This window comes from Nyctereutes procyonoides, unplaced genomic scaffold (genome assembly GCF_905146905.1).
Source record: "Nyctereutes procyonoides isolate TBG_1078 unplaced genomic scaffold, NYPRO_anot_genome, whole genome shotgun sequence".
Classification (NCBI taxonomy): Eukaryota; Metazoa; Chordata; class Mammalia; order Carnivora; family Canidae; genus Nyctereutes; species Nyctereutes procyonoides.
In genome coordinates this window covers 55,024,033-55,044,771 of record NW_026575051.1, presented here as the reverse complement: position 1 = coordinate 55,044,771, position 20,739 = coordinate 55,024,033, and the positions used below count along the sequence as shown (strand labels likewise).

Below are 20,739 nucleotides of genomic sequence, written 5' to 3'. Positions count from 1 at the left end.
GCTAATAAAGTATTTCCAAGACTATGTAATGAATAATTGGGCAACTTATAAAACATAATAAATATAATTACTTTTCATGAATTAATATATACTTGAAGTTGTAATAGTATCATATCACTGGAAGGCTGGTAACAATACCAGCTTTTGGCTTTTCTATAACAACTGTTCTAAAAACTATGAAATTAAACTCAGTTCCAAAACCAACAAAACCCTGCAATTTGGTTACCTTTACACTCAGAGAGAACCATTAAAATCTGCTGGCAACGGTAAAGTATATGTATACGCCTTGGACTAATACAATACTTTCTAAGAATGTGTGTAGTATTAGAAGTTTTAATTTTAAAGACAAAAAGAAATAGTTACCTAGATAGCCATTCTGTCTGAAAAAGGAATCCACCCAAGTACTCTGTGTTCTGGAGTAAATGTCAGGGACAAATACTGCTTTATCCTGTCTCCCACCAACCACAGTGCCTCGTAAACGTCCACTATTAACAAGTTCTTCAAGCACAGCTTAAAACAAAACCAAACAAATACAAATAAATCAGAGCCGGTGTAAATGTCAAGAAGTAAAATACTTTCACAATTTAGTTATTCTTACCCTTTAAAAAAGCAATTTAAAGTTTAAATTGCATAAATGAAGACATTGTATTTCAGACAAAACTTTCCTGCCATGTATGAGAATACTCAGGTCATAAATTTAGGAAATTTTGGCAACTAGATAAAGGTGCTGAACTTGTAACTCAAACTAGTTAATATTAACACTGATTTTTTAGTTTGAATACTTTTGGGAAAAAATGCCATTATTTATCTTATGATATGTTTCAAAGTGGATAATTAAACACTTTGAGAATAGATAGTACCCAAGTACTAGTGTTACCAAGTTCAATTTTCTCTTATTTAGAAAACCAGACACCTGGACCACATTACAATCAACTATGTGAAATAAAGCCATTAAAATTTTTATAAGCTATTATATTTCTACTGTTTAAATTGCAACACATGTAACAGAAGTATAATACTGTGGTTAAGAGGATGAATCTGGAACTAGACACCCTTTAAGTCCAAACCTCAACTCTGTTACTTCCTCACTGACAAAAACTGGGTAAGTCATGTTACTTATGCCTCCATTTTCTTAGCCATGAAATAGCGATAATAGTAACCGTCCCAAAGAATTGTTGTATTCAAGTTAAGTGCTTGGAATAGTACCTGGCATATAATAAGCACTTAGTAAATGTCAACTAAATATCACCACCACCACCACCACCACCACTACCATCATTATCATCAAAAGACTGATACCAGTATGAGAAATGAACAGTACTGCCTTTAGCATAAAATATATGCTTTTTATTTAAACCACAACATTTAACTAAACATTTTAGTGATTAAATATAAACCCCCCCTGAAAAAGACAAAGCATATAGGAAGGAGTTATTTCTAAGCGACTCAGAAAGCAGTCAAAAGATGCCTGGCAAAGAAATGTTTATGAAAATCAGCCTTTTTCAGAAATAAAAATTAGTTTACATGCGAGTTTCTGGATTTTGGTGCTGAATAAACTATGATACATTAGAAAAGTCTAGATTTTTCAACAGACTGCAACAATAATTTTAAATTTTGTGACTGTACAACACAAATCCATGCTCTAAATTAAGATCAAAGTTATCAAGTCATCAATTATTACTTGAAGAACTTTACACGATAATGAAATCCTACCAATCTCCAAGTAATAGATTCCAATATGCTACATTTTTAATTTTAAATGTCTTAAACAAAAAATTTAAATTTAACTCCATATTCTAAAAAATATAGTGAATTAAAACCAACTTTCGGTTTTATAAATGAATTTCTTTTCCAGTCTTCATTTTAATTCTATTTGCACAGGTATCTAAGCCAAAAGATTTAAGTCATTTAAAAAAAAATTATTCCAGCAAGACTTTAAAAAACCCCTCAAAACCTGATTAAGAGCTTCACAAACACATACCTAATGTAGGTAATGAACCAAGACTATTTTGAAGATAATTACAATGCTGTCTGAATGCTAAAAAAAATATCTTGACTGGTATTATCCTCTTTGTAAAAACTTATTTTTTTATGTCTTAAAATATTTATTTATTTAGTGAGTAAGTAAGCTCTATGCCCAATGTGGGGCTTGAACTTATGACCTTGAGATCAAGAGTTGCATGCTCCACTGACTGAGTCTGGCTGGCATCTCTAAAAATTTTTTAGACAGACACTATTTACATTCATGTTAGAAAACATAACAAAAATCTAAGAAAAAAAGTGAAGATTATTCTTAATCCTAAAATTGTATATGCATAACAGTATTTTATACACACACACAATTTTTTAAATTCTACTCCTCTGAGGGTAGCCAACACTAAATGTTTGGTGGATATAACAGATATATACATGAAGATTGGTATAGAGAACTTTTCAACTAAAACAACTTTAGTTATGTAAATTTTAAGATTAAAAGAAGTCAAAACATGAAAAATTAGTAAGCTTTATAGTAACAGTCTATCAGCAGCTAATTAAGTGACATATAATTTAAAGCAAACTCACAGTAAAGTAGCTGCTCTTGAAATCCATATTTTGAAATGAGAGAATTCACTGCTGTAGGCCTTTATGGAAAGAAACAAAAAGATCTTCTTACTTATTCTAGAGTTAAACTTATTTATGAATTAAAAAACAATAGTTTACTGAATTTCAGGGGAATTGATTTATATTCACAATCCAGGATCAATTCACTTTTTCACCAAATTTTTACCTCAGATTTAGTAATATCTAAATCTTTTTTTTTTTTTTTAATGTTTGTTTTTCTTCATTCAAGTCTCTCTGGGAGGCTCTTTCTCCACCTGAGAATAGCCAAGTGAATCTTATCTAATTCTATTTGAAGAGAAGTAAAATCATATATGTAGTAAAAGAAATCTGGCATGATATACTCTTAAGATTAGGTGGGTGACTGGGAGGGGTCCACTTAAAATGCTTTTTGCTTATCACTATTTTCTGTAATGTTTCTTTACAAAACAAAACAGTTTTAATGGGGTACAACTTACATATCATAAATCCAACCAACTTTAAGTATACAATGCAATCATCTTAATAAATTTATAAAGTTGAGGAACCATCACTATCTCTAAGATCTTGAATCTTAGAATGTTTCTACCATCCAAAAAATTCTTCACAGATGTTTGGAGTTAATTCCTGCTTCTACCCCTACTCCTAGAGAACCACGGATCTACTTTCTAGCTCTATAAATTTGCCCTTCTAGAAATTTCATATAAATGGCATCAAAATGTAGTCCGTCTGGTTTCTTTCACTTAGCATCATTTTGAGGTTCATGCATGATGAAGCATGAATCAGTATTCACTCCTTTATATTGTTGGGTAGCATTTTACTGTACAAAGATCCCACATTTTGTTTATCTGCCCATTAGTTGTTGGACATATGGATTGTTTCCAGTTTGGAGCTATTGTGAATAATGCTGCTACAAACATTTGTGTTCATGTCTTTTGGTGGACATTGTGGACATCTCTCTTCATTTCTTTTAGGGAGATCCCTGTGAATGCTTTTCTTTTATAATAATTATCTTTTTTTTTTAAAGTAAGAGAAATTAAAAGGAAAATGACATAGACTTTCTTTTTCTGACTATATATTTTCCCCTATTCATTATAAGCCAATTATGCCTGTTTTCTGGTTTGAGTTTAGTCTATGTTTTTATTTTAATGCATATAACTAAGGGACTTTTAAGTTATTCCAAATACTAAATTCTCTGTTGCTGATTATTTAAGATGTTATGAATTCTTTCTATGACAAACTTGGGAGAAGCAGAAACATTTGTCTTGAATATGAATTGATATTTAAAACCCCTATGTTTGGGAATTTTGACTAAATTATCATTTTTACCAAATTCTTACGTAGATTATTTTTTTATTAAATTGGTTTATCCTACTTTTTCAGCTAAATTATCTAGAGTCCCAAACCAATCAGGTCCAGTTAGATGCTTGGTGAAGTTTGCTCTCCTCTGTTTATTACAACCTTCCTATGTTTTTTTTTTTTTTTTCCCTGTCCCCTTCTACCTGAACACATCCCTACAAAAATGTAGAGGGCTCCTTGAAGGACTTTATCTTAAAATTTCTGCACGTGTAACTTATTGTGGGTGTTTAGCAAACGTTTAATTGAATTGCACAAAATACCTAGTTTTTGTACAATAAAACTTAGTTGTTGAATTTTTATTTCAATTTAGAATACAATGTAGTTTAGTATACCTATATATCTCACCATTCTATCTCCTGTTCTTCTTTTGGCTACCTATAACAATAATATATACACTTTTAAAATCAGAGATACAAGTGTTTTCTCTAAAGTTAGACCAGAAAAGTGGGGGGTGGGGAGTTCCTTACATATAAGTGATAAATATGATGACATGGTACATTAAATGGAACTATCTGGAAGCCATATAGCTTAGCAATATCTTCTGAGGCTCAGAATTTGTTCTGCCTTCATGCTTTGATAATACCTCTGCACAGAGAAACTCAGGGCTACTGTGAGTCAGAAAAAATATTATTTGCCAAACCTGATGAGAACTACACTCACCACAATTAGTCAAAGAAAAAAGATAAATATCTGTCAATAGGAAAATATACTCTTAGCTTTTATTTTTTGATCAAGTAATAAATGCACACAGTACAAAAAAGGTACAAAACGGAATCCCCTTTCATTATCAGTTACCCCATTCTCCCAGAAACAACTACTCTTAATCAGTTTCTTGTGTTAGGAGGGTGCAAGCTGTCAGAGCCTATGTCGGGAAAGAAGGGCATCCACACAGGGAAGAGAGAGCTGCAACAGCAATGGGAAATCAGTTACGTAAAGGGGAATCATTCAAAAAAGTAAATTTAGCTGACCCTTGAACAACGTGGATTTGTTTTGTTTTTAAAGATTTTATTTATTTATTCACGAGAGACACAGAGAGAGAGAGAGGCAGAGACAGGCAGAGGGAGAAGCAGGTTCCCTGCAGGGAGCCCAATGCAGGACTTGATCCCAGGACTCCAGGATCATCCCCTGAGCCAAAGGCAAATGCTCAACTGCTGAACCACCCAGGCATCCTGAACAATGCGGATTTGAACTGCATGGGTCCACTTTACATGTAGAATTATTATTTTTTAAATATTTATTTATGAATTTGAGAGAGAAAGAGAGTAAGAACACAGGAGCACAGGGTGGAGGGGCAGAGGGAGAAAAGGTCCAAGCATACTCGTGCTGAGCACAGAGACTGACATGGAGCTTGATCTCAGAACCCTGAGATCACAAAATGAGCCAAAACCAAGAGCTGGATGCTTAACTAACTGTGCCACTCAGGCACCACTATATGTGGATTAAAATATATATATATATAAAACATATATATTTTTTATATTTATATATAAAAATATATATATAAAAAACATATATATATATGTATGGCAGCACTATAAATGTATTTTCTTTTTCTTATGATATTATTTTTTAAAAGATTTTATTTATTTATTTGAGAGAGAAAGCAAGCACCAGTGGGAGAGATGGGTAGAGGGAGAGGCAAAAGCAGACTTCCCCTAAGCAGGGAGCCCAACTTGGCACTTGATCCCAGGACCCTGGACCCAAGCTGACGGCAGACACTTAAAGGACTGAGCCACCTAGGCACCCCATCTTTCTTATGATATTCTTAATATTTTATTTTCTCTAGCTTACTTTATTGTAAGAATATAGTATATAATATATAAAAGATGTGTTACTCGACTATTTGTCATTGGTAAGGCTTTTGATAAACAGCAGGCTGTTAAGTTTTGGCGGAGTCAAAAATTATTCACAGATTTTCAACTTTGGTGTGGGGGTTGGTGCCCCTCACCTCTGTGTTGTTCAAGAGTCAACTGTATATTAAGGATGATAGGAACTAGGTTTCTCAGGGTCCAAAAAGGGAGTTGCAAATATGAAAACGAGAAAACTAGGACAAAACTAATAGGCGGCTTGGAAGGGAACTGGAATTTTCAGTGTGAACTCATGGTTTTTGATAAGCATAAAAATACAAAAATATAGATATATAGAGGGTTGTATACACATGTTTACATGTATCCCTTAGCTTATCTGCTAAGAGGACTTGGGAACAATGATGACCAGACAGCAATAAGCAATTTAGTGCCCAGAACTTGGGTTCTAAATAGTACACTCTACTAAAAAGAACCAGGGTTTCTTGGGGAAATGGCTGATTCCAGGTTTGAGACAAGAAAAGTATGAACGGAACCTACGACTTCTTGTTGTACTAGAAAGGAGTGCTCCAAGAATGATGCGGATATATTAAAAGGACACAGGAAAGAGACTGATGGGTGGCCCAATAGCTAAATTAGAGCCAATTAAAAAAGATCTAAATAATGATAATAATAGATTTCAATTCCATGAATAAGATAGGGAGCCATGAGTCATAGTGATTTAAATAAACTGAAAGTTTGATTAAAAAAGCACAGTAACTTACAAGATCTCAAATTGCCCTCCACACAAATACTTAATTATAAAGGAAAAACAAGTAGCTTTATGACAAGCCTAACAGATACCTCCTTATTAAGAAGTTATAATGCACACTATCAGTAACTAGAAAAATCTAAACTGTATACCACCTGCTAGGACTCAATGACAAGAACACAAAACTACTTTGGTTACATTCCTGTCAAAGATGCATAACCTGAACATCAGCATGAAAAAATAGCAGGCAAGCAAAATCGAACATCTTATAAAATAACTGGCCTGTGGTAGGTATTCAAAAGTGTCAAGGTTATGAAAGTAAAAAAAAAAAAAAAAAAACCAAGCAAGCATTCCAGATTGAAGGTGACTAAGGAGACATGCCAATTAAATGCAATATATGATTCTGAACTGGGTCCTTTATAGTAAAATACATTATTGGAAAACTGGTAAAACATGAATGAGATCTAAGGACTAGATGGGAGGAATGTATCAATGTCAATATTTGATGTTTGAATTATAGTTATGTGATTATATAGGACAATGCCCTTGTTGGTAGGACACAAACTGATGTATTTGCGGTGATGGATATTATGTTAGGAACTTCCTCTCAAATGGACAGGAAAAAAAGATTCTTCTGCAATTTTTCTGAATTGTGAGATGTTTAAAAAAAAAAAAGGAAAAAAGAAAACAGTTGCACTAAATTGCAAGCTTTCTCTTCTAACCTAGTCTTTTGGACCAGTGCCTTGTGTGTATTAGGTGCTCAAGAAGTGCTTTTGATTTGTTGAATGACCAAAAGAAATCACTGTGGCTATCTTATAAAAAATGTCCTGGAAGGTAATAAGAGTAGAAGAAGGGAGACTGGTTAGAAAGCTACTAAAATAGTCCAGTTAAAAAATGGACTGATCTGGGGGGAATGGTGATGCCACACAAGTAAAGATAACAAATATTTAGAATACAGAATTCAAAAAGCCTTTGTTTTCTAAAAAAGGGGGTACTGAGAGAAAGGATGATGTAAAGGATGACTCCCAGGTCTGTGGCAAAACCAAATGGATTAATACCATTTACTGGTAAAATGGAAACACAAGTGGAAAAATCAATTCAACTAGGGTAGAGTGGGGTAGCTCAGGGATAGTGAGCTATTTTAAATATGGTGAATTAGAGGGATTTGTAAAACATTTCAATAGAGATGCTGTGTGGGTAATGAGTCTGAAATTCAAAAGAAAAGTCAAGTCACCTAGGAAGACAGTGACAAATGAAGAAGAAAAGATGACCTGAAACAAAACAAAACTTTAAAGACTAGGGAAAGGAGGAAAAGCCAAAAAAAGGTGACTTATAAGATATAACCAAAGGAAGTAAGAGGAAGGCAGTAAAATGTGATGTTAAAAAAAAAAAAGAAAGAAAGAAAAAAAAACATTTCAAGAAGGAAGACATAACTGGAGTTAAATGCTACTGCCAAGTCATGTAAAACATGTTAGAAAGATTTCATGATTTGACATTGCTTTGTAAGTTGGTAGAAGCCAGACAGGTGAGTTGAGAAGTGACAGAAGGTCTGAAAACTGAGACAGTAAATGTAGATATCAACTCCTGAGAAGGTTTATTTTAGGAAAGGGACAAACAAGGTGATAGAGTAGAATATGGGGTTGAGAGAGGTTTGATTGTTTTAAAATGGGAGAAATCTGGACTCAAAAACCACTGAGATAAAGTTAATGACCCAGGAGAGAGGGGATACCTGAGAATGTAGGTTTTCTTAATACTGTATTGGAGAGTCACTCAGGCTCCAAATATTTCAGAAACTCTTACTTTAGAAAAGTTAAAGTGATTTTGATATTAACATTGTTAGTCATGAGAATTGTAGGATGTCATTTAGTGGAAAGGGCTCTAAAATCATCTAGCCTAACCTGAGGCTCAAAGGAGTTAGGAGACTGACTTATCTGCTGCAGCTCATACGGTTACTTTGTGATAGAGCTGGGACCCGAGGACTTGTCTTTAGACTGCAAGCTCCTTCCATGACCCCAGGATGACTTGATATACTGACCTGGGTATTCTGCAGACCTGCATCTGGGGTCATGAGGGTGATTAACATAGGCAGTGAAGGATATGTGGGCTGGGGAGTGTCTGGCTACATTCTAGGGCTCTGGAATCCCGAACCCCGGTCACAGAACTCTATCTCCAAGAACCGAGGGGAGGGTCCTGAAGGAGAAGAAAGAGGAAAGAAAGAAAAGAAAGAAAAGAAAGAAAAGAAAAGAAAAGAAAAGGAAAGAAAGAAAAGAAAGAAGGAGAAAGAAAGAGAAAGAAAGAAAGAAGAAAGAAAGAAAGAAAGAGAAAGAAAAAGAAAGAAGAAAGAAAAGAAAGCTGATAGAAAAAAAAAACAAACTGTAATCAAAGAAATGTAAAAATATACATATTTTAAAGCAGGCTTTAAAAACAAAAACAAAACCATGCTCACCGGGTAATGGCACTGAACAGTCCCCGGATGCGGGCTTTATGTCGGGCTACGAAGGCTTCCGTGAATATTACTCCTCTGTTATCAAGATCGATGTGTCCATTAATGATTCTACCTAGTCGCTGAGTTAGTGCCTGGGGGTAAAGGTGCAAGTTTTTATTAATATGAAAGAACAGAATTATACATAATACAATTGTATAGGTTTTTTTTTTTTTTAAAGATTTTATTTATTTACTAATGAGACACAGAGAGAGAGGCAGAGACACAGGCAGAGGGAGAAGCAGGCTCCATGCAGGGAGCCCGATGTGGGACTTGATCCCAGGACCCCAGGATTACGCCTTGGGCCGAAGGCGGCGCTAAACTGCTGCGCCACCCAGGGAACCCTAATTGTATAGTTTTAATGAAGTCACGCTGCACACTGATGTTGTATTATCATTATGATTGAGAGACTTCAACAAGTACAGCAAATTCATAAGATATATAAGACTTAGTATCTAGGAAACTTCACCATCTCAGAATAGAACCAAGAATTGAATGAGTCAAATAGCTGGTATGTTAAAAGGCTTTGCTACTCGCAAAGTAGCTATTTCTAAGAAGGGCTATTTCTAATGGAAAATAAAAGTGACCGATTAACCAATTTTCTAGATACAGGCAGCCTGAAACATACAGGCAGCCAAGACATGTATGTGGGTCTTGAAGAAGACTCTGCTTGGAGCTTCAAACACTGAGTGAAATAAATGTTATTCCAAGATTCTGAAACCTAGGGAAACATGAGACCTAAAAAGTTATCTTCTCTGATGCAAATATTAACAAGTGTACCTGGGCCCAGAGATCTATACTCGCAGACAACAAACAGGATTTCCTAGTAATCCCAAGGGAGTGTTTCTCCACAGCTACAGTATGACTGCGGTCAGGTATATCTGAAATAAGTCTGGGTATATATCACATCCCAAGAGGAGTTAAAACTACTCAGGGCAGCCCCCTGGCTGATACTTTTCTGGTACAGAAACATGCATTTCAAACAACTTCTTTTTTTTTTTTTTTTAATTTTTATTTATTTATGATAGTCACAGAGAGAGAGAGAGAGGCAGAGACACAAGCAGAGGGAGAAGCAGGCTCCATGCACTGGGAGCCCGATGTGGGATTCGATCCCAGGTCTCCAGGATCGCGCCCTCGGCCAAAGGCAGGCGCCAAACCTCTGCGCCACCCAGGGATCCCTCAAACAACTTCTTAATGACGTTTCAGAATACTGCCTGTGATATTCAGAAAAACTAGAACTGAAAAATTTTAAGAAAACATACACATTTCCAAAATGTATCAACAGCACAGTTTTATAAAAAAAATCTTTTGGGTCTGTACTGATACTTTTAAAAAGTGTTTTAAAAACATATTCTTTGACCTGTGATTAACATATATTTGCTCACTTAAAATAGAACTTAGTCTCCTTAAATGCTATGTAAAATAGGTCTATATTCAAATGGTCTTTTAGATGCAATTATAGGAAATCACTCTCTCAAAATGGATGAGTAAATATGCCTGTATTATAAATTAATCTCATGTAATTATGGTTTGATAAATTTTTTAAGCTGGATTTTCATAAAGTGATATATACCTAAGAAGAGATTTGGCTTTTCTCTTATTTATTCCAGTAAATACAAAACAAAATCATCACTTATTGAGTACCTCCACTTTGCCAGACATCTCACTAGATATACCATCAATATAACCTTACTGGAGTCTATGAAAAAGACAATCATTTCCATTTTAAAGATACGTAAATTGACACAAAAAAAGAGTTGAAATAAATTTCCTAATATTGAATAAGTAGTGGCATAAATGTATTCAGATCAAAGTCTGTTTTACTCCAAAGCACATGCACTTTCCACTATACAAAACAGATGTCTATAATTCTAGAATGTCAAACTATTTTAAGAACAAAGAAGTAATCATTTCTAAATGGTCTCATAAGAGCCATCAATATATAGGAAGTATCCCCAAACACTTGCAAAACATTAATTTATGATAAGAAAGTCTAGTTTTTTTCTTTCAACTAAAATTCTTTACCTGAAAAGACATTATACTATTAAGAAAAAATACCTGTGTCAGAAAGTTTCCAGGAAGATCATAGGTTTTACATAGCTCTGATATGGTGACCTGACCACTTTCTTGCAATTTATCATTAACCTCTTCTGCTAACCGATCCAAATAGTTCCTAATAGTTTAAAAAAAAAAATTAGGAATAATGCTTTTCCTCTTTTAAGTACAATAACATATGCCCACAAAAGAATGAATAGGGTATCTTTAGGTAAACATGATTTATGACTCATATTCTGAAAATTATTTTTTTCTTATAAATGTAACTAAATGGAAGGTCAACCAAATGACAAATGCTGGCATTTTTTAAACAATGTAAATTGTGCAATCACTTTTCATTAATTTTTTGGAAGAAATTTGTTTTCAGAGTTAAGATCAGATATAAAGACTGTAAAAATTACATTTTGTGCTGCTTTAAGATAATAGAAAAAAAAATCAAAGTTTTTATTATTTCCAAGTACTCCATACAATTAAGCACTTACTTTTTAAGTACAATGATCTTAACAATGAAAATCAGCATTGTGAGAGTTCTAAATAAAATGCCAAACTGGTCACAATTGTTTTAAATTTAAACACTATTAAAAAAAAAAAGAGAAAAAGAAACACAAAAAAGTGCTCTTATATGCCGTACTTACTCATCTATCAGTTGTCCCAACACTAGCTGAACATGTTTTTCTGATTTTACAATGTCACCAATTCTACTTTCAATATGAGTCAGATCCACATTTATTACCTAGAAAATAAATAAAATTCGATAAGTCGTAAGTTCATATCGTCTCTTCTTAAGTTTAAAGTTACATATTAGAGATATCTTTTTAAAAACTTACTTTCTCTTAAATGAATTTCAAATCAATTGGAAGTATTGTGAAAAGTCTCATCAGACAAATAAAAATTTAGAATCTTATTAACTTTCATTTCTGAACAACTACATTTTCACTTGCTAGGAAAGCTTGCATTAAGAAGCTATAGTTTCATACAATAGGCACCTTTTAGAAAGATTTTCTAGCTTCTTAAAACATAGTGTATCTTGCTGATGACCTGCATGCTTATATTTTCTAAAAATATCTTCTACTTTAAAAAATATTTTTCTATTCCTTCCATAAACTAAAAGCACATAAACGTCAAAGTTATTTTTCTCTCCAAATTACATAAACCCAGTAATTACATATAATGACAACAATGGGTTTATTTGGTAAAGAATAAGCAAATAACTGAGAAAGAAGAACTTATTAAATCAATTCAACATATCGGAACTTATTAAATTGATTAAAAGTATTAGTGAGGACTATGAAACTATTTCTTCACCAACATTATACAAAATAGGATACCAGTATTAGTGAATACTTTAGTCATAGTATCAAAAAATTGAGAAAGGAAAAAAAATTTATAAATTTAAAATTTACCTGTTGCAGATCAACAATGTTTACTCGACCTTTAAAAAAAAGACATTTATTGATTTTATATTTACGTGTAAGACACACAAGCCAAAAAATACATTTCAATAGATATTTATCTGGACAGTGGAAGTCCTCCTTCTACAGAGGAATAAAGCCACAATAATTAATGTTTTCAAATACAAACCATTAGCTAAATAATAAATAAGTCTTTACGGCTGGAGGCATAGGCAATAATTTATTTTTGAAGTTTCATTTGTCACATAGGCTAATAACAAATGAATACACAAGTTGCCCAGACCTACGGATTTAAGATTTATCTCCCTTCGCAATTTATCTGTGACCAAAGAGATACAACTAAATTCAGATGAACTTTTAAAAGTTTTTGGAACAAGTAGATTTCCACCTATTGGCAACAGAAAATCTGTCAAGTATTCTAAATTATAGCTAATATTTGATTAGCTAACCATGCAGGAAGATGAACCAACACCAAGGGTATATTTGATAACATCTAATGAGTTGTTTTCATAGTTGCTTCTATTTTAACCAAATAGTGCTCAAAGTTGCTCAGTAGTTTGTTCAAATTTTAAAAAGACAAAGAAAAACAAAAACTTTATGTGCTTCTAATAGCGTTTCCTACAATATAATAGGTATAGCACTATATTGTTTCCTAATTCGCAAATACTGAAAGGTAAGTTTTTAAAAGAGTGTGGTAGTATTGCTCTATATTTTAACAATCTGTAATCTTTTAAAATCTCTGTTCTCCTTTCATAATTACCACCTGATAATAGATAGCTTACCCTCCCAAGTCATCCAATAAATTCATGAATTATGGATAGAAGCAGTTGATTAATTCACATACAGAACACATGACTCATAATAATAAAAGATGCTATTTTGTAAGGTGACAGTATTTGACTTCATTTAAATTATATGATCTTCTTTACCGGAAGCTATTAAAAATATTGAGGCTGATTTTTATATTAATAATTGGGAAGGATGTCTTCTATCCTCCAAATAATTTATTATTTATGTTTTAAGGGTTTCCCCCCCACCTTCAAATAACCAGAGGAAAAAAATAAGGAATTACTCACCACCTCGGACATGTAACTCATCTCTCATTTCTTTACTAATCTGAGCTGGTGTAATATATTCCTTCCCATCAAGTGTGTGAACTACTTCTAGCTGTTTTTGAGCAATCAATTTATTCACAATCTCAATGCAGTTCCGCTCTGACAGCCTGAGAGAGACAAGAAGTTTTATTATTTATTTTTTAATAAATTTATTTTTTATTGGTGTTCAATTTGCCAACATACAGAATAACACCCAGTGCTCATCCCGTCAAGTGCCCCCCCCAGTGCCCGTCACCCAGTCACCCCCACCCCCCGTCTTCCTCCCCTTCCACCACCCCTAGTTCGTTTCCCAGAGTTAGGAGTCTTTCATGTTCGAGACAAGAAGTTTTAAAATGCACTTGATATATTTGTGCTTAACAAAATTAACAATGTATGAAAAAAAAATTTTTTTTTTAAAAAAAGCCTGGGTGAAGAGGCACTACACTCTGTATTACAAAATCTGTATCTTTTATTAGTAAGCCATACAGATTCAGTAAGTCTAAAAAAAAAAAAAAAACAACTCTTGGGGGGTAAGCAGGTTGACATAAACTTCAATCGTGTACCTAATTGGCAGAAACCATCCTATTACAGAATTTCAAGTTTGCTCTCTCCTCTGCGCCTGCTTCTACTCTTCAAATCTAATTAGAAAGGCAAGGACATAGAATTTAGGTAGAAAAAGGTCTGCCCTTTTACCTCAGTTTGCATTATAAATTCAGTTAAAAAAAAAACAAAACGAAAATCCAAAAAACCAAAAACACCCCCAAAACCAAACAAAGCACACTTTTCTTTTAAACTAAGCGTGTAATTGCTTCACTTCTACTACCATTCGCCCGTAGGTAGGCAGGAGACACGGCCTAGGAAAACCAGGACTGCAACTGTTATCCCAGCACTTCAGGATCTGCCCTGGTTCGCTCTCAGTGCTACAAAAATACAGTATTAAGGGATTAAGGTCTTCAAGCCCCAGAAGGCACAAAAACATCAAAAGGTGAGAGATAGTCAACGGATTCCAAAAAAAAAAAAAAAAAAAAAAAGGGGTGTGTGTGTGTGGTGTGATTCTGTTAATATTGTATATGTGTTCTGTAATATTAAAAAGCAGAGCTTTTAACCCCTAAGGTTGATGGCGCTGCGAGAAATGTCAGTGTTCCAGGAGTCCTTACAAAAAAAAAAAAAAAAAAAATGACAGATGGGACCAGGGGCCCGGCCTAGCACTGCTCTTCCGGGGGACAATAAATAAACAAATAAATAAATAAATAAAAGGCAAGATGTTGCAAGAGTCAACACAGCACTTGCTAAGCACTGTGTGTTGGCGTCAGAATGTCCTGGGAGTGTCGAACAGGCGAGGGTGCCACAGGGAGGGACTCGACGGGTGGCTCAGGAGGCGAGGGGCCCTCGTGGGCCCGGGACGGCGCGCAGGCACCAGCTCGGCCGTCGGGAGGGCGGGGCGCGCCGGCCTCGGGGTGGGGGTGGGGGTGGGTTCCGGGGCGTAGAAGCTTTCGGGCTTTTCCGCCAAGAACTGTGCTTGGAACCGCCGCCCTCCAGGCTCGGGAGGAAGGAGCAGGCAAGACGCGGTGACACAGGGTGGGTGGGGAGGTGCGGGGTCCAGAGCCAGGCACCCCCCGGCCTCAGCTCTCATGTGGCTGCCCAGGGGCTACTCAGCAACGGAGAGGGAGGGTCGGCACCTCTGAGTGGCCTCGGCGAACTGCGCCCGCTGGAAGTCAGCTGCCAACCGCCTGATCTCCTCCCAGGCGTCCGCCATCACGGCCGAGCCGCCGAAGAACCGCCGACACGTCAGCCCAGACGCGGCGGGAGCCGAGGCGGAACGGGCCGCGCGGAGGGACAAGAGACTCCTCCCCCGACGCAGAGGCCGAACGCGCGCGCCCCGCGCCGGAGGGGCGTGTCGGAAGAGCCGCGGCCCCGCCCACCCCGCGTGGGCGGGGCTTTGCGGGAGGGCAGGTGGCGAGGTTCTCGCCCCGAGAGTGGGAGGCGGGACGCGGCAGGTCAGCAAAGGGCTACTTTAGGCCTTCTTGTATTCTAACTCCTGTTTCAGGGGCGTGATGATTAAGTTAACCACTTTTCCTTTTCTTCTGCCCTTCATTTGTGTTTTGGAGAGGGAGCGGGGGGGGGGGGGTGCCAGCAATTAGTATTCTCTCCTCTTCCCTGGCTATTAGCAAGAGCAGTCCATTGGGTATCGTGGGCACAGAGCAGTTGTACCTTTTGGGAGACAGTAATGAAGGTAGGTACGCTAATTTTTTTTTTTTTTTTTTTTTTTTTTTTGCAGAAGAGGTGACTAATTTGATTACTATGAAGGCTGGGAATTGCGCTCATGTCCTTCTAGATTTAGAATGTTATTCTTATCTATTTCTCTTGTGCGGGAGATTGACTCCATCAAACAATGAAGAAACAGAATCATACGATAATACGAATGAAATGGAGGAGGCAAAGGGCACGTTTATTTTGCTTGCCCCTGCATTGATACTAGGAAAAGTTAAGTATTTACTCTGGAGTAAATTTCACATCCTCTTTCACTTTTATACATAACTATTCACTTTAAAAGGAAAAAAAAATTCATTCCTTTTAACCGCATGTGCAATAGAGTTGGTGAAGGGGAGTTGTTTCAGTTCTTTTCCAATCTCAGTATCTTATTCAGGGTGACTCAGATCCAAAGCCACAAAGGTCCTCGTGTGGTAAAGTTCCCAGCTTTATTTAAAATGCAGAGAACACAGTCACAAAAACATGTTACTAACACCAAACAGTCGCATAGTCTGGCAATGTGATTGCCAACCAAGAGGTAGAACACCAAAAGTCACGAAGGTAACTTGGAGGAGGGTAGGGGGTGTTGTTCCAAAGGGCATCAAGCTTCAGAACAACCAGAAACATTCATTCGTGTAACAAAGACTTGTCGAAGGTCTATCAAATACCCTGGAGTACATTGGTTGGTAAGGCAGACATGATCATGCCGTAAACAACTTATAAATCTAATAAAGCAGTTTTTTTTAAAAGTACTTAGTATATACTATAAAAAGTATAGCAATAGGGAGAGTATAGTGTGCCATGTAACTACTTGGCAGACAGACTTCTTCCTTATCATACAAGACCCTGGCAGCCTGGCTTCTACTCTTTGGCAGCATTAGCTACTGTCCACCACATGTGGAGTAATGGGCTAGACACACCAAGCCCTTTCAGGACTTCATATCTTTCTGGAATGCTTGTTCCATACATCACTGCACCATGCTCCCATTTATTTATTTTTCTATGATGACCCAGATTAAATAAAACTCTTCAGTGAAACCTTTTAAAAATTCCTGCAGTTATTCCATGTGCAGTGTCCCCATAATTCTTTATTCAAGCGTCTCTAACAACAAGCGAAACTATATTGCAATTTTTACTTACTATACCTCTAGTCTGAGCTCTTCGATGCTCCCTAGCATTAGTATGATAACTGGTTCATAGTGCCTGGCATATTTCATGTATATTAAGTGAATAAGTCAGTGGAAATACTTTGGTGCAGCGTTTTACTTTGGTATAATAATAACATTTACATTTATTCTTAAAGGCAATAATTCCTAAAAAAGGATAATTCATGATTGTGTTTTCTAGTGATGAGACTAAAATGATAGCCACTAGCAAGATGAAGCTATTAGATTTTAATTAATTAAAATTATATAAAATTATACAACAGCTAACAAGTGGAATTTGAGATTGAAAACACAATGTAGTTTATATTAGCACCCCCCCCAAAATGAAATAGGCATAAACTTAGCAAAATACATGGAGATGTATGTGAGATAAACTATAAACTTTGATGAATGAAAGCAAAGAAAAACTATATAAGTGGAAAGGCATTCCATGTTCATGGATAGGAAAACAAAAAAAAATCTTATATTATCAAGATGTCAGTTCTCCTTAACTTGATCTATGATTCAATGCAATCCCAATCAAAATCTCAAAAAATTATTTAGTGGATATCAACAGACTTATCATGAAGTTTATACACAGAGGCAAAAAAAAAAAAAAAAACAGAATAGCCAATACAATATCGAAGGAAAATGAAGTTGGGGTACTGACACTACCTGATTTAAAACTTACCATGAAGCTACCCTAATCAAAATAATGTATTGGTGAAAGAATAGATAAATACATCATTGGAAAAGAATAGAGGTTCCCAAATAGACCCACAGATATATAGTCAACTAATCTTTGACAAAGGAACAAAGGCAATGCAATGGAGAAAAGATAACCTGTTCAACAAATGTTGCTAGAATAGTTGGACATTCATACACACACACAAATGAATCTAGATGCACAACTTACAGCCTTCATAAAAATTACATTTGGATCACAGATTTAAATGTAAAATGCAACTCGAAAGCCCATAGAAGATAACTAGAAAATTTAGATGACTTTAGGTATATCAGTGACTTTCTAGATACATTATCAAAGGCGCAACACATGAAAGCAAGACTTGATAAGCTGGACTTGATTAAAATTAAAAACTGCTCTGCAAAGATGTACATAAGTCAAGAAAACAGAAGACAAGACACAAACTGGGAGAAAATATTTGCAAAAGATATATCTGATGAAGGGCTTATCAAAATATATGCAGAAGTCTTAAAACTCAACAGTAAGAAAGCAAAGAACTCAATTAAAAGATAGGCCAAAGACCTTAACAGACACCTTGCCAAAGAAGGTATACAGATAGCAAAACAACGTATAAAAAGATGCTCTGCATCATGTCATCAAAGAAATGCAAACTGAAATGAGATATCACTACACAGCTAGCAAAATGACCAAAATCCAGAATACTGATGAGGATGTGAAGCAAAACGAACTCTCATTTGTTGCTAGTGGGAATGCAAAAAGGTACAGCCACTTTGGAAGACAGTTTGGTGCCTTCTTAAAAAACTAAAAATACTCGTACTGTGCAAATCAGCAATTGCACCCCTTAGTATTCACCCAAAGGAGTTGAAAACTTATGTGCACACAAAAACCTACACACATATATTTAAGGCATCTTTATTCATAATTGCCAAAACTTGGAAGCAGCTAAGAGTTCCTTCGGTAGGTGAATGGGTAAATGAACTGTGATATACCCAGACAATGGAATGTTATTCAGCACTAAAATGAAATGAGCGGTCAAGTCCTGGAAAGACATGGAGGAACCTTAAATGAATATTACTAAATGAAAGAAGCCACCTGAAAGGGCTATATGCTGTATGATTCTAACTATATGACATTATGGAAAAGGCAAAATTATGGAGATGGTAAAAAGACCAGTGTTTGCCGGAGGTTGGGAAAGGTGGAGGGACAAATATGCACAGCAATGAGGATTTTGAGGGCAGAGAAAATACTCTATATGATATTATAATCATGGACATGTGTTATTATACATATGTCTACACTAATATGATGTAGGACACCAAGAGTGAGCTTTAATATAAACAGTGAACTTTGAGTGATTATGATGTGTTAATATAAGTTCATCAATTGTAACAAATGTTCCTCTCTGGTGGGGGACTTCGATAATGGAGAGGGTATATGTGTGTGGGAGCAGGGATTATATGGGAAATCTCCATACCTTCCTTTCAATTTTTCTATTAACCTAAAACTATTATTTAAAAAATTATCTTTAAAATATTTAATAAAGTTTAAAAGCTAGTTGTTCAGTCATAATAGCCACCTTTCAAATGTGCAATAGCCATATGTGGCTCCTGGCTATCTTATGGGACAGTATAGAAAGCCATTTTCACTTGTACCAGTTGCATTGGACAACTCTGGTTTAGACCTTTGATAAAGGCACATGTTTGTTCACTGAGATCGTGTGACTCAAAACAAGGATCTGCACCTAGAAACCATATACCTTAATTGCAGTAACAGTTGTTTTGAAGAGGGAGTAAGAATGTGAATGGGAACTATTTCAGTGTTGGCTAACATTGTGATACAGAGTTGAGGAGCTTTAAGTAACCTAATGTATGAATAGAATAGTAAACAGTACAAGTGGCCGCTGAATAAGAGATAAGAGATTCCTTTTAAGAACAAGCTTTATGTAGACTTCAAAAGCAGAGCTTCAGTTCTATAAAAAAAAAACAACAAACACTTTCTAACAGCTTGTCTAAGTCAAATGTTGACATGTATATTATGTGGGAAAGACTCAGGGTCTTTTCAACTATACTAGGTACATGATTGTGACACCATCCTCAGATTCATTTTAAATTCAAAGACTAATAAAATATTCTAACATTTGTAATATGGATTGATGGCTTCTTTGATGATATAAGATGTGATATTCTGAAGTTCCTGCAAGATAAAATTTTCTGCTAATAAAACTTGAAGCATTTCCCCCCTACTTTACTAGAAAATGATAAAGTTTGAAGTACTTTCTTTAACTTAACCCAGGAAAATAAACCCAAACAACTGCAAAATGTGTACTGTCAAACAAGTCATTGCAGAGAAATTACAAAGACATGCGTTAAGTCACTGTTATTATCTTATTTTAGTTAGGGACTTAACAATTACCTTAATACCACCATCAAACATGGCAGTAAAATCTTATACATAGAAAACATCAATGCATTATATGGTTTCATTCATTCGGAGAATATAAAAAATAGTGAAAGAGATTAAAGGGGAAAGGAGAGAAATTGAGTGGGAAATATCAGAGAGGGAGACAGAACATGAGAGACTCCTAACTCTGGGAAATGAACAGGGGGTAGTGGAAGGGGAGGTGGGAGGGACAATGGGATGACTGGGTGACAGGCACTGAGGGGGGCACTTGATGGGATGAGCACTGGGTATTATACTATATGTTGGCAAATCGAACTCCAATGACAAAATATACAAGAAAGAAAGCATCAATGCCTTAGGAAACCAATATGATTTTTGGGTGGAAGAAAAGCAAAAAGGTCAGAAAAAAGGTGAATTGAAGAACCAGGAATAAAGGTAGCAAGAAGGTATAGGGGATGGAATAGTTAACAATATCTCTACAGAGTAAAAAAGAATGAAAATAAATGGAAGCCTATTGGCTAGTAGAGTAAAAAGGTTATGACTTTTAAGAGATTTTTTTTTTCCTACTCTGGTAGCAATAGAAGTCAGATTGTAAGATACCTATGAGCAAATGTAAATAATGAGAGCAAGAACAAAGAGAGACCTGATCAGGTCTTGAATGAATACAAGATAAGTCAGTGAAAAGAGAGATTATGATGATGTT

The 20,739-nt window shown here is 35.6% G+C and overlaps 1 protein-coding gene across 1 annotated transcript in view; it reads right to left on the bottom strand.

Moving 5' to 3' along the window:
* The window catches only part of UFL1 (UFM1 specific ligase 1), a 32,660-nt gene extending 17,292 nt beyond the window's left edge, over positions 1 to 15,368 (bottom strand). The window contains exons 1-8 of the mRNA XM_055330621.1: positions 15,215 to 15,368; positions 13,518 to 13,663; positions 12,433 to 12,461; positions 11,665 to 11,762; positions 11,033 to 11,147; positions 8,939 to 9,069; positions 2,563 to 2,621; positions 364 to 510 (exon numbers count right to left, since the gene is read on the bottom strand). Of these exons, the coding sequence (XP_055186596.1) occupies positions 364 to 510; positions 2,563 to 2,621; positions 8,939 to 9,069; positions 11,033 to 11,147; positions 11,665 to 11,762; positions 12,433 to 12,461; positions 13,518 to 13,663; positions 15,215 to 15,291 (802 nt within the window). The 5' untranslated portion in view covers positions 15,292 to 15,368. The remainder of the gene's footprint in view (positions 1 to 363; positions 511 to 2,562; positions 2,622 to 8,938; positions 9,070 to 11,032; positions 11,148 to 11,664; positions 11,763 to 12,432; positions 12,462 to 13,517; positions 13,664 to 15,214) is intronic.
* Between the last annotated feature and the right edge of the window lie 5,371 nt (positions 15,369 to 20,739).